This window comes from Arvicola amphibius, chromosome 9, assembly GCF_903992535.2.
Source record: "Arvicola amphibius chromosome 9, mArvAmp1.2, whole genome shotgun sequence".
NCBI lineage: Eukaryota > Metazoa > Chordata > Mammalia > Rodentia > Cricetidae > Arvicola > Arvicola amphibius.
The window spans coordinates 47,376,340-47,390,778 of NC_052055.2; the positions used below are offsets into that span (position 1 = coordinate 47,376,340).

The following is a 14,439-nucleotide window of genomic DNA, read 5'->3' on the forward strand; positions in this document are numbered from 1 at the left end:
TCCTTGTGGTCTGGGTAGCTCTGCCCATCCTCAGAAGCCTCTAGTACATCAGGAAAGACAGTGGCTATTATAGTGGAAGGAATCTCTCTAGAGTGCCCAGAAATGAGCCTTTGTTCCATTGCGGTGGAACAAAGGCACAAAGCTTTACTTGAGCACATGAGGGCGTATTCATAAATGAGAGTTCAATATCTTAAAGATCTCAATTCTTTAATGCAGTCTAATTTTAAAAATTACCACAGGCCAGGCATGGTAGCACACACCTTTAGTCTTAGCACTCAGAAGGCTGAGGCAGGCAGATCTCTGAGGCCAGCCTGGTCTACAAAGCAAGTTCCAGGACAGCTAGAGAAACCCTGTCTTGAAAAACAAAACAAACAAACAAATACCACAAGCTTTTTTTTTTATGAGGACTATTTTAATGACAGTTAAAAGTGTTTTATAAAAGAAATGAGTACATTCCTATGTAGCACAAATAATAAAAACCCAGAGACAGATATTGGGGTTCATTCGTTGTATTTTTTATTTATTTATTAAAAATTTCCACCTCCTCCCATTTCCCTCCCACTCCCCCCACTTCCTCTCCTCCTCCCTCTCCAGTCCTAAGAGCAGTCAGGGTTTTCTGCCCTGTGGGAAGTTCAAGGTCCTCCCTGCTCCATCCAGGTCTAGGAAGGTGAGCATCCAAACAGACTAGGCTCCCACAAGGCCAGTCCATGAAGTAGAATCAAAACTCAGTGCCATTGTCCTTGGCTTCTCAGTCAGCCCTCATTGTCAGCCACATTCAGAGAGTCCAGTTTGATCACATGCTTCATCAGTCCCAGTCCAGCTGGCCTTGGTGCGCTCCCATTAGATCAGCCCCATTGTTTGTTTGTTTGTTTTTGAGACAGTCTCACCATTTAACTCTGCCAGGGCTAACTCACTCTGTAGACCAGGCTGACCTTAAGCTCACAGAGATCCACCTGCCTCTGCCTCCTGAGTGCCAGGATTAAAGTGATTTGCCTCTATGCCTGGCTGTTCATTGTATTGTACTTTAGGCTTTTTTTATTTTTTTTTTCTTTTTTTGGTTTTTTCGAGACAGGGTTTCTCTGCAGCTTTTTTAGAGCCTGTCCTGGAACTAGCTCTTGTAGACCAGGCTGGCCTCGAACTCACAGAGATCCGCCTGCCTCTGCCTCCCGAGTGCTGGGATTAAAGGCGTGCGTCACCACCGCCCGGCCTAGGCTTTTTTTAGAAGCAGCTGGGTGTCATATTTAATCCAGTTTCGTCAAATCATCTCACTCTTTGTTGGGTTTTATTTCTTCTTTACCTTTATTACTGTTGTTTCCACATTTTCCGTATTTTTCTACGTGATTCTTGGCTATTGATTGAATTTTTCTGAAGCCCTATGTGGTGATGCATGTTTTTAATAACAACACTCAGGAGGCAGAGGCAGGCAGATTTTTTTTGTGAGTTCCAGGACAGTCTGGTCTATTTGGGACCTTATCTTTAAAAAAATAAACTTGGAAGTTGGCTTAGTGGTTTATCTTGCAGAGGGCCTCATTTCAATCCCAGATGTCTGAATGATGGTTCACAATCATCTGTGTGGGACTTTGAATATAATTGGCCCCATAATCTCATAGGGAATGGCACTGTTAGGAGGTGTGGCTGAAACATTACTCTAATTATTCTCTATCAATAAAAATTCAGGAATCGGATGTTGGGGTAAGAGCATGAAAGATCAGAGAAGCAAAGAAGCCACTGTCTTCCTACCTGCTCTGTTCCTTCCTCCAACCAGAGAGCCAGATCTTTTTCTGCCCAGTCTTACTACTTCCTTTTTATCTGTCCTCAGTCTTCCAAAACCTGTGCGGTTAATTTTGGTCAGCTAGTGGCTAACTCTTCCCTCTGACTCCAAGTAAGCAAGCTTTATTTTTCAGAATACGATCAAAATATCACACATTTCCCCCTTTTGTCTAAAAAAGAAAAGAAAGGAAAATTTTTAACTAACATAGTAAAGCCATATACAATATGTATATGTACACTAACTATATACAAATGTATACAGGTAAGAATTTAGCCATTTGCATTAATAACTTAAAAGAAAACACTCTATTATCTACTCTTTTTGGTGAATTCAAAGTGTTTTACCAAATTCACTTTCCATCCTAATTTGTATTACCAACCCAAAACTATCTTTTTATACCTCTCAACCTTGTATACTTTACACCTCTTTTGTGAGTTTCTTTTCTGAGTCTGGTAACTTTTTTTTTACATGCATATATTTTAGGAGACTATAGATTTATTTTCCTGGTTTTGTTTCTGTTGCTTGCTTTTGAGCACAAATTGTGATAGTTGGTTACATTTATATATCACCTTGTTGACTTTTCCAAATCTTTTTTTCTTTTTTTATTCATTTTACATAACCAACCACAGTTCCCCCTCCCTCTCCTCTTCCTGCCCCCCCCACTTCCCCCACAATCCACCCCCCATCCACTCCTCCAAAAGGGTAAGGTCTCCCATGGGGAGTCAACAAAGCCTGGCTCATTAAGTTGAGGCAGGACCAAGCCCCTTCCCCCTGCATCAGGGTTGAGCCAGGCATCCCACCATAGGGAATGGGCACCAAAAAGCTAGCTCATACACCACGGATAGATCCTGGTCCCACTGTCAGGGGCCCCCTCAAACAGACCAAGCTACACAGCTGCCACCCACATGCAGAGAGGGCCTAGTTTGGTCTCATGCAGGCTCCCCAGCTGTTGGTCTAGAGTCTGTGAGTTCCCATGAGCTCTAGTTAGCTGTCTCTGTGGATTTCCCTATCATAATTTTGACCCGCCTCCCCAACCTTTGCTCATATAATCCGTCCTCCTTGTCTTCTACTGGAGTCCCAGAGCTCAGCTTCTATAGCTCCTAGATGAAGGCTCTATGATGACAGGGTATTCACCAATCTGATTGCCGGGAAGGCCAGTTTAGGTACCCTCTCCATTATTGCTAGGAGTCTTAGCTAGGGTCATCCTTGTGGAGCCCTGGGAGTTTCTCCGAGCACCAGATTTCTCCCTAACCCCATAATGGTTCCCTCTATCAAAATACTCTTTCCTTGCTCTCCCACTCTGCCCCTCCCCCAACTTGATCATCCCATTCCCTCATGTTTTCATCCTCCATCCCCTCCTCTCTGTGGCTCCCCAACTCCCAGTTTACCTAGCAGATCTCATCTATTTCCCCTTCCCAGGGTGATCCATGTATCCTTCTTAGGGTCCTTCTTGTTACCTAGCTTATCTGGAACCTTGGATTGTAGTTCACCAAACTTTTTTTTAAAATAACTGTTGGGATTTTACTCTCTCTGACCTAAAAGTAACTAAGACAGGATTCATTTTTCTTCTTTCTCCAGAGACCTGAGCAGAAGTTTGGATAAACAGTGTTGTGGCATCATGATGTGAAAGCTTATTTCAGATCCTACCTTCTGCTTGCAGGCCATTCAGCCAGGATAGAAATCTTGCAAGCTCACTCTGTAGGCCTTGTAGACAAGTGGGGTAGACTTGTTTTCAATCTTGGCTGTCGCTTAAAGTTCATATTTCTTTTACCTTATCCTCTCCAGAGGAAAAATAAAAGCCAGCAGTGGTGGCACATGCTTTAATTTTAGAGCTCAGAAGGCAGAGCAGACAGATCTTTTTGAGTTTAAGGCCAGCCTGGTCTACATAGTGAGTTCCAGGACAGCTAGAGCTGTCTCTAACTGAGACAGTTAGAGATCCTATTTCAAAAAGAAAGAAAAAAACAACAACAAAAGAATGCAAATGCTAAGTTTTCAGCCAGAAACAGAAGAGAAATATCCTCTTCCTCTGTCCTGTCTTAGTTTGGGTGTCTAGACTCCAGATAAGAGAGATAAACATATTTTACAGTGGAAAGGCTGTGCTGGAGGACAGGTAAAGCCATGAGCCATGTGGCAAAACATATATTAATAAAAATGGGTTAATTTAAATGTAAGAGCTAATTAGTAATAAGCCTGCATTATCAGACAAGCATTTACAATTAATACAAGCCTCTGTGTGGTAATTGAAGCAGCTCCCAGGACAGGAAAACTCCACCTATATGTGACTTTGTTGAAGTAGGTATGGCCTTCTTGGATATAGCAGGCTTTCTCAGATTGCTGTCTCCCATATCATGACACAGAGACTTATTATTAGTCATGAATGATCAGCTTTATCTTATACATATCCTGCTAGCACTTTTTTTCCTCATATTTTTATTAATAATTTCTATCTCCTCCCCTCCTCCTCCCCCTTCCCTCCCCTCCCTTTCTTTTAATTTAACCTGTTTCTCTTCATCTACATTTTGCCTTGGGACTTTTTACATTTCTTTCATTCTTTATATCATACTTTCCTGCTTCCTCTGTCTGTGGCTGGCTGGCTGGCTGGCTGGCTGGCAGGTGCCTTGCTGGCCAGCCCAGGATGTCTTCCTCTCTTTCTCTCTTAGTCTCTCTCCAGCTAAATTCCTTTTCCTCTTTATTCTCTCTGCTGCCATCCCTGTCTATCCCTCTACTGCCTAGCTATTGGCCATTCAGCTTTTTATTAGACCAATCAGGTGCCTTAAGCAGGCTAGGTAAAACAAATATAGCACATCTTTACATAGTTAAATGTTCTAGTTCACAGCAGTGGGGGTAGGCTTGAAGTTTCCTATGCTCGGGATACCACTCAGTGGGTCTGTCAACTTTTCCAATACCATGCTTCCCATATGCTGCCATGCTCCCTTCCATGATAATGAACTGAACCTTTGAAACTGTAAGCAACTCCCCTCAATTACATGTTTTACTTTATAAGAATTGCTGTGGTCATGGTGTCTCTTCATAGCAATAAAACCCCTAAGACAGAAGTTGGTACCAGGGATTAGGGTATTGCTGTGATAGGCCTGACCATGGGTTTGTTTGAAGGAATTTGGAGTTTGGTACTTTGGATTGTGAAAGAGTGGAATGCTTTAAGCACTGCTTAAAGGGCCATAATAGTAGGAGCATAGAAGGCAGAGGTGCTGAGAGTTATTTGAACTGTCGGGGGGTTGCTCAAGAGGTTTCAGAGGAGAATAATTTTAGTTTGTTGCCTAGAGATTGTTCTTGTGATATTTTGGTGAAGAAAGTGGCTGCCTTTTGCCCTAGTCTGAAGAGTCTGCCTGAGGCTAAAGTAAAGAGATTTGACTTAATTCTGTTGGCAAAAGAAATCTCAAAACAGTTTAGTATAAAACTCTGTTGTGTGATTAGTGATAAGTATAATGAAGATTTACATGAAAAGGAGATAAATGGATTAATAAATGGAATGGAGTAGTGACCTCAGGGCAAGATCCCACTCAGCTAAGTTTCCAATTCAAGAAAGAAACGAAAGAGAAGCTTAGAGCTGGGTATGGTGGTACACACCTTTAATCCCAGCACTCGGGAGGCAGAGACTGGCAGATCTCTGCTTTTGAGGCCAGCCTGGTCTGTAGAGCAAGTTTAAGGACAGCCAATCTTAGGCAGTAAAGGACAGAAAGCTGGTAAAGATGGAGCCATGTTCCAGCCCCAGCAGGCAGCAGAACTTAGCAGCTTTTACCACATGGTTCTGGATTTAGAGTTAAGGACAAAAGAAAGAAATTACGGAATAAAACTACTGAGGCCAGGCATGAGTCAGGGTGTTCTGGAGTAGAGGCCTAGTAGAGAGGCCATTAAGTAAGGCTGTGAAGTTGAAGCCTGGATTGCCTTGGAGAACGTAAGATGTTAGACATAGACACACCAGAATCATGGGGTGCCTGCCAAGGAAAGCTGCTAACAGGGAGTGGAACCAACCTAAGAGAAAAAGTGTCTTACAGTCAAAGCTGAATGAAGTTAGAGATGTAGAGAGTGTTTTTGACATCAGACATGGAGATACAGAAGAGAGGCAGTTTGGAGTTTTCCCAGCTGGTTTTCGGTCTTGTTTTGGTCCAGTACTTCCTCACTATGCTCCCTTCTATACATTTTGGAACAATAATGTATATCCTGTGCCAATATATATTGGAAGTGTGTGATCTGCTTTTTTATTTTGATTTTTACAGGTGATTACAGTTAAGAGATTGTATAAATCTCCAAAGAGACTTTGGACTTCAAAACATTGTTGAGACTGTGATAGACTATGGGCACTTTTGAAGTTGAACTAAATTTTTCATTATGATATTTTACAAGCTTATGGGGCCAGGGAGTGGAATGTGGTAGTTTGATGTAATTGGCCTCCATAATCTCATGGGGAGCAGCACTATTCGAAGGTGTGACTTGGCTGGAGTGGTATGGTCTAGTTGGAGGAAGTGTGTCACTGTGGGAGTGGGTTTGAGGGGTTTCCCATGCTTAGGACACTGCCCAGTGAGTCAGTTGTTGCCTGCAAGATGTAGGACTCTCAGCTCTTCCAGAACCACATCTGCCTGCATGCCGCCATGATGATAACGGACTGAACTTCCGAAACTGTAAGCAAGCCCCCCCATTAGATGTTTTCTTTTATAAGAGTCTCCATGGTCATGGTGTCTCTTTACAGCAATAAAAACCTAACTAAGACAATCTGTAGCTCCAGTTCCAAGAGATCTGATACCCTCTTCTGACCTTAGTGAGCACCAGACACATACATGGTACACATGCATAAGGTAATAAAATAATTTTTAAAATCCTACTATAATCTTTTTTTCTCATTAATGTTTAAGATATTTAGGTTATGTTATAAATAAAAAGGGATAAAATTATATATCATAAAACAGGCTATTCTGAAAGGTAATTGCGATTATTATAGCTTTATCTGATTTACTCTTTTATTTTGTTGTGTTTTATGAGACAGGATCTTGGTAAGTAGCGCAGGCTGACCTCACACTCAGACCCAGTGATGGGATAAAGATGTGCATCATCACACCGAGCTTTGTTCACTTTCAGATTATGGTGAAATACGCATCACAAACTTCACTGTGTTAACCATTTAAACTGTGAAGTTCAGTGCTGTTAAATATATTCATAGTTTTTGGCCAACAATCTCTAGAACCTTTTCATATTGTAAAACTGAAACTCCCTCCCTACAAAATCTTAGTTCTCCACTAGCCCTGCCCCTGGGAGCCCCCTATGAATGTGACCACTCTGTAGACCTTGTGTAAGTGGACTATACAGTCATACTCCGATGCCTGGCTATTTCACTCAGCATTCCTCAGGGTTTATTTATCTCATAGAACTTCAATATTTCTTTTTTTGTTTGTTTGCTTGCTTTTTGAGACAGGGTTTCACTATGTAGCTCTGGCTGTCTTATAACTTACTATGCAAACGAGGCTGGCCTTGAACTCACAGAGATCTGTGTGTTTCTGCCTCCCAAGTGCTGAAATTAAAGGGATGTTCCACCATTTCTGACCCTAAAATGGTAAATTTGTACAACTATCCCTTTTCTTTTCTTGTATAAAATATAATGTGGTTCTAGGCCAGGCTTAGTGCTATAGGCCTTTAATCCCAGCACTTGAGAGGCAGATACACATGAATTTCTGTAGATTTGAAGCCAACCTGATCTACCTAGCAAGTTCTATGCCAGCTTGGACTACATAGTAAGACTGACTCAGAACATTTTTTGTTAGCCAGATGTGACAACACATGCCTTTAATCCCAGCACTCAGGCCAAGGCCATCCTGTTCTGCATAGTAAGTTCCAACCTAGCCAAAGCTACATAGCAAGACCTTGTCTGGGGTGAAGGGGACACAAAAATACTTTTTATTTAAAAAGATGGTTCTAATTTCCAAATTATTTAATGATAACTGTCCTGATAGGTTATAAATTCTGTATGACAGTAGAGATGTTTTTTCTGTTGTGTTTACTGTGTATTCCCAGTCCCTACTTGAGCTCTTTGATCCTTGGTTAAACGTCACTAGGTAAATAACATGTTAATGTTCTCACTATCTCAGGGAAATGAGGCTCGTGAAGGGAGAAGCCCGTCCTGGTTCAGCCCAGCCGAGGCTGTCCAAGTCATGCGCTATTGTTGCCTCTTGGCCCGGAATGTCTCCAGCCAAGTTTCTTCCAAGGATATCGGTGTCATCACACCCTACAGGAAGCAGGTGAGCCCACCAGGACTCTGCCTTCATATATGGTCACTGTGGCCCTTGGTCTTTGGTTTCTGAAGGCCAGAAACAAGCTCATTTTGAACAGCAGGAGATTTTCAGAGAAGCAGAACCATATTCTAGTGATGCTGAAGATAAGAAATTGGTAAACCAGAGCCCTCATGGCCATTACTAACCTGCCACCTATCTTATTACACCAAGGGCCGAGCATTATTTTTACATTCTAGGTAATTATATCATAAATATCTACATAAGGACCTGTGGAATATCTTGGTATTTTGTCTCTTTAAGAAAAACTTTCAGGAGGCTGGAATGATGGCTCAGTGGTTAAGAGCACTGACTACTCTTCCAGGAGTCCTGTGTTCAATTCCTAGCAACTTCATGGTGGCTCATAGTGGGATCTGATGCCTTCTTCTGGTATAAAGTCAGTAGAGCACTCATATAATATAAATAATTAAATCTTGAAGGAAGAAAGGAAGGAAGGAAAAGAACTTTTGTCAGGGCAGTGGTGGCATATGGCTTTAGTCCTAGCACTCTGGAGGCAGATCTCTGAGTTCGAAGCCAGCCTAGTCTACAGAGCAAGTCCAGGACAGCCAGGGCTACACAGAGAAACCCTGTCTTGAAAAATCATTTAAAACAAAGAGAAAATAAAAGCTTTCAGCTTCAATCCCAGAACTTGGGAGAAGTTGTCAGGAGGGTCTCTGAGATGATGATGATGATAATGATGATAATGAAACATCTTTCTATGTGTAGTTCATATCTTTAGCAGTAGCCCTTGGGAGACTGAGGCAGGAGAATTGCTTCTAGTTAGTGACTAGTCTGGGTTATTCACGTTCTAGGCCAGTCTGAGCTACAGAGTGAGACCCTGTCTCAATAAAAGAAAAAGCTGTCCATCCCAGCCCTCAACCAGTATTTCTCAAAAGTAATGAAGGCTGTGAGCATTTGTGAGGATCGCCCTTCCACAAAGGATTGTAAGGCAGCAAGTATTGCTGATCCTATAAAGCTCTCTATAGGTTGTGACAGCCAGAAACACTCCATGTTTATTACCTGTTCTGAAAATATATTATGAGTAGTGGTACCTTCCATACCAAACACAAGTGTCAGTAGCTGAGTTCCTGCCCCTTTGGTGGCACAGAGATAGCAATAGCCTGATTAAGAGCCCACAGCCACTTGGTGCTGGGTATTTTTCTTCCTCGGTAAGTTAGGGCCATTAGCCACATAGCTCTCTGGAAACAGAGCATCTTCCATCTTGATGCTGCACTGTAGCCCACTCACAAGTCCAAGTTCATATGTTCTCTTTTCCTTTCTATTTATTCTTCTCTCATATATTACATCCTGTTACATTCCCTCCCTCCTCTTCTCCCAGCTCCCCCCACCTCCCCTCCCCCAGATCCACTTCTTCATTTCCCTTCAGAAAAGGGCAGGCCGCCCAGGGACATCAACCAAACATGGCATAGCAAGTTACAATAAAACTAGGCACATTCCCTCATATTAAGGCTGGATGAAGCAACCAGGTAGGAGGAAAGGGGTCCCAAAAACAGGTAAAAGAGGCAGAGATAGTCCCTGCTCTGACAAAAACACCAAGCTACACAACCATAGCATATATGCAGAAGACCTATGTCAGACCCACACAGGAAAACTCTAACCCAAGGAGGCTAACTACACCCATGAAAACACAGGAAATAAATAATCTCACACCAGCAAAACCAAAAGAAGGGAAGCACACACACTACTAACAACAACAACAACAAAATAACATAAATTATTAGTCATTGGTCATTAATATCTCTCAGTATCAATGGACTCAACCTGTCCTGGAACTCCCTCTGTAGACCAGGCTGGTCTCGAACTCACAGAGATCTGTCTGCCTCTGCCTCCCGAGTGCTGGGATTAAAGGCGTGCGCCACCACCACCCAACAAAACCCTGTCTTAAAAAAAAACAAAACAAAACAAAATAAGACACAAGCTCACAGAATGGCTATGAAAATAGTATCCATCTTTCTGCTGCATAAAAGAAATATAGCTCAACATCAAAACTAGACCTTACCTCAGAGAAAAATACTTTCCAAGCAAACAAACCTAAGAAGCAAGCTGATGTAGCTATTCTAATATCTAACATTAAAATAGCCTTCCAACCAAAATAAAGCTAAAGAGATGGGTAAAGACACTTTATTCATCAAAGGAAAACTCCACCAAGATGACATCTCAATTCTTAACATCTATTCCCCAAATGCAATGGCACCCACATTTGTAAAAGAAACATTACTGAAATTTAAATCGCACATTGAAATTCACTCATAATATTAATATTGGGAGACTTGAATACCTCACTCTCACCAATGAACAAGTAATCCAACAAAAACTAAGCAGAGACATAATGGAACTAACAGACATTATGAACCAAATGGACCTAGCAGATATCTACAGAACATTTTACCCAAACACTAAAGAATATACCTTCTTCTCAGCACCTCACAGAACCTTCTCCAAAATTGACCACATACTTTGTCACAAAGAAAGTCTCAGCAGATACAAGAAAATAGAAATAATTCCTGTCTCCTATCAGACCTCCACAGGTTAAAGTTGGATTTCAACAACAGAAAACCTAGAAACTCATGGAAACTCATATAAACTCTCTACTCAGTGACTACTGGGTCAAGACAGAAATAAAGAAATTAAAGACTTCCTAGAATTCCATGAAAATGAACGCACAACGAACTCAAACATATGGGGCACCATGAGAGTGGTGCTAGGAGGGGGTTCATAACACCAAGTGCCTGCATAAAGAAGCTGGAGCTTGGCTGGAGAGATGGCTCAGAGGTTAAGAGAATTGACTGCTGTTCTGGAGGTCCTGAGTTCAATTCCCAGCAACCACATGATGGCTCATACCCATTATAATAAGATCTGAGATCTAGTGCCCAGAACACTATATACATAAAAAATACATTTAAAAAAAAAACTGGAGTTTAACAACACACTTGAAAGTTCTAGAACGAAAAGAAGCTCACACCCAAGAACACTAACAGCAGAAAATAATTAAACTTAGGGTTGAAATCAAGATAAAAACAGAGGGGGCTGGAGAGATGGCTCAGAGGTTAAGAGCATTGCCTGCTCTTCCAAAGGTCCTGAGTTCGATTCCCAGCAACTACATGGTGGCTCACAACCATCTCTAATGGGGTCTGGTGCCCTCTTCTGGCGTGCAGGCATACACACAGACAGAATATTGTATACATAATAAATAAATAAATAAACATTTAAAAAAAAGATAAAAACAGAGAACAATCAATGAAACAAAGACAGTTCTTTGAGAAAATCCAAGATAGACAAACCCTTATCCAAACCAACTAAAAGAGAATAACAAGATTAACAAAATCAGAAACAAGAAGTGGGGACATAACAACAGACACTGAGGAAATTCAAAGAATCATTAGGTCATACTTCAAAATCCTATACTCCACAAAATTGGAAAATCTAAAAGAAATGAACAATTTTCTTGATACTCCTTACCAAAGCTAAATCAAGATCAGATGAACAATTTAAATAGACGTATAACCCCTAAGGAAATAAAAGCAATCATTAAAAGTCTCCCAACCCAAAATAAAACAACAACAACAACAACAAAAAAAAAAACAGAACCAGATGGTTTCAGCGCAGAATTCTACCAGACTTTCAAAGAAGAGCTAATGCCAATACTCCTCAAATTGTTCCACAAAATAGAAACAGAAGGAATATTGCCATATTCATTTTATGAGGCCACAGTTACCCTGATACCCAAACCACACAAAGATTCAACAAAGAGAATTACAGGCCAATTTCTCTCATGAACATTGATGCAAAAATGCTCAATAAAAAAAAACAACTCAGAAACGAAATGCAAGAAACCATCAAAAAGCACATCCACCATGATCAAGTAAGCTTCACCCCAGAGATGCAGGGATGGTTCATGAAAATCTTTCAATGTAATCTACCATATATACAAACTGAAAGAAAAAACCCACACAGTCCATCTCATTAGATGCTGGAAAAGCTTTTGATAGAAATCCAACACCCCTTCATGATAAAACGTGGAAAGATAAGAGATGCAGGAGACATACCTAAACGTAATAAAGTCAATTTGCAGCAAGCTGATAGCCAACATCAAATTAAATGGAAAGAAACTCAAAGCATTTTCATTAAAAGCAAGTTAATGTATTTGGCTGGGTATTTTTCAAGGCTAAACATTTTTTTAGATTCTTTTATGTATAAATGCTTTGTCTGCATTGTTGTCTATATAGCATATTATGTTTGGTACTAGGAATCCAGAAGAGAGCATAAACTGGAGTTACAGGTAGATGTGAGTGGGTAACCCAGGCCTCTGCAGAAGTAACAAGTGCTCTTAACCACTGGTTAGTGGGCATCTCTCTAGCCCTAAGGATAAACTTTTTTGGATTCTTGAGACAAGAGTTTCTCAGTAGCTATGGAACCAGTCCTGGAACTTGCTTTGTAGACCAGCCTGGCCTTGAACTCACAGGGATGCACCTGCCTCTGCCTCCTGAGTGCTGGGATTAAAGGCGTGCGTAACCACCGCCTGGCAAGGATAAACATTTTTATATTCTTGTTCACTACATGAATTACGATTTATTATTAAAAGTAGTATCTTGAGTTTGGCAAAATGGTTCATCAGGTTAAGGCACTCGTTGCCAAGCTTTACCTGAGTCACTTCCAAGGACAGCATGATGAAGAGAACCAGTCCCTGCAAGTTGTCCGCTGACCTCAATGTGTATGCCCCCCAAATATTAGGTAAGTAATATTTGGGACCAGGAGATGGTTCAGTGGGAGCTTACTGCATATACATGAGTGCACTTGTACTCATCATAGCAGTCCTCCTGCCTCAGAATCTCAAATTCTGGGATAGCAAGACAGGAATCACCTTGACTAGCTTAATTTCATTCTTCTTTATTCTGCTGTTGGGAATCTTTTAGTAATTTATCAACTTAGACTTTGAGCTGTAATTACAATCTTGGTCAGGTCTTTGTCATTTCTGTCCTTGCTAGAATCTGTGCTTTGGCATTTGCACATGAAGTTTTTTAATGTGGCATCTTCAGGTTATTGAGACACAGTGGTAATAATGCCCCTGAAGGCTCTGCTAGATCCAACACCTGCGGACACTCCTGGTTCCTTCTTGTTTCTTTCCTTGAGTGAGTGTGGGTCACATTTTCAGTTCCTCTGAATGTATGTATGTATGTATTTTGAGACAGGGTTTCTCTGTAGCTTTGAAGCCTGTCCTGGAACTAGCTGTTGTAGACATAAACCAGGCTGGCCTCAAACTCACAAAGATCTGCCTGCCTCTGCCTCTCAAGTGCTGGGATTAAAGGTGTATAACACCACTGCCTGGCCCTCTGAATGTTTTTAAACTTTTGTTGAGAACTAGAAATTTTATAAAACATAGTAACTTGGGGTTCTGATTCTCACCCTAAGATTGTTGTGCTCTCTTCTTATTTGCTTCTTTGGCTCATAGCTGCCTCACCTCTGTCTGTGGCATCTATTTTTTTCTGGTATGTGTCCCTATTGAGTTTTATTTTCATTGTTTTTAGATACGGCTTCTGGGGGAGTACAAGCCCAGCTTAGTGGGTCATCAGTTTTCAGCAGTGGCCATCTTCATCACCTTGTGTGGTTGCCATTCACTGAGTATATATCCTCAGGTGCCTTTCTGTGCAGACCTCAGGCCATTTGAGTCTTCCCAAGCTACTACTTCTTACCAGACTCTTTTGTATCTCCTCAGCCATGAGCACAGCTTCAGCCAATAATACACTCATTCCCACCTCAAGGTCTTTTTTTTTTTTAAGTAGGAGAGACAGCTGTAGATGCTGGGTGGGAACCCAGCTCTTTATTTTCCTATTTTTGTTTTGTTGTTTTTTGGGGTTTTTTTTTATCTTGTTTGGTTGGTTTTGGTTTTGGTTGTAAGCCTAGCTTTTAATAGCTGAGCCATCTTTCTAGCCCATGAGCGGAACTCTTGGTTCTCCATATATGCTTGCCTTTTGAGGTTACAGCCAGGTAGAAGAGCCCTCAGACCAGAACACAGACTCCCATTATTATTACCCAGAGTTGAGTAGCATTAACACTTGTTGGGCTGTGATTATTTCCAGAACACTGAATGTGCAAGTATATGGTTGCTTTGCTGGAGTAGAGTAGTCTGTCTCCTCACTTGGTTGTCACTGTCTTGCCTAGGTCTTGTTTTGACCTAAAGCCCTTCATGGATACTAGTAGACGTTCATGGGAGAACAGATCATGTGACATCAGCCTAGCTCAGTGCTACACCTTGAGCTCAGCTCAGTCCTCAGGATTGCCCTGATGTAGGTGAACAGCTTTCCAGCCTTCCACACTGCCCTTGGCCACTGCACAGCTAGCTGTCCAGCACAGTGGGTTAGTTCAGGGTCT

The 14,439-nt window shown here is 41.5% G+C and overlaps 1 protein-coding gene across 1 annotated transcript in view; it reads left to right on the forward strand.

The window, feature by feature from the left end:
• The window catches only part of Mov10l1 (Mov10 like RISC complex RNA helicase 1), an 80,761-nt gene that overhangs the window by 60,862 nt on the left and 5,460 nt on the right, over nucleotides 1–14,439 (forward strand). Inside the window, exon 23 of the mRNA XM_038342984.1 lies at nucleotides 7,870–8,019. Within this exon, the coding sequence (XP_038198912.1) occupies nucleotides 7,870–8,019 (150 nt within the window). The remainder of the gene's footprint in view (nucleotides 1–7,869; nucleotides 8,020–14,439) is intronic.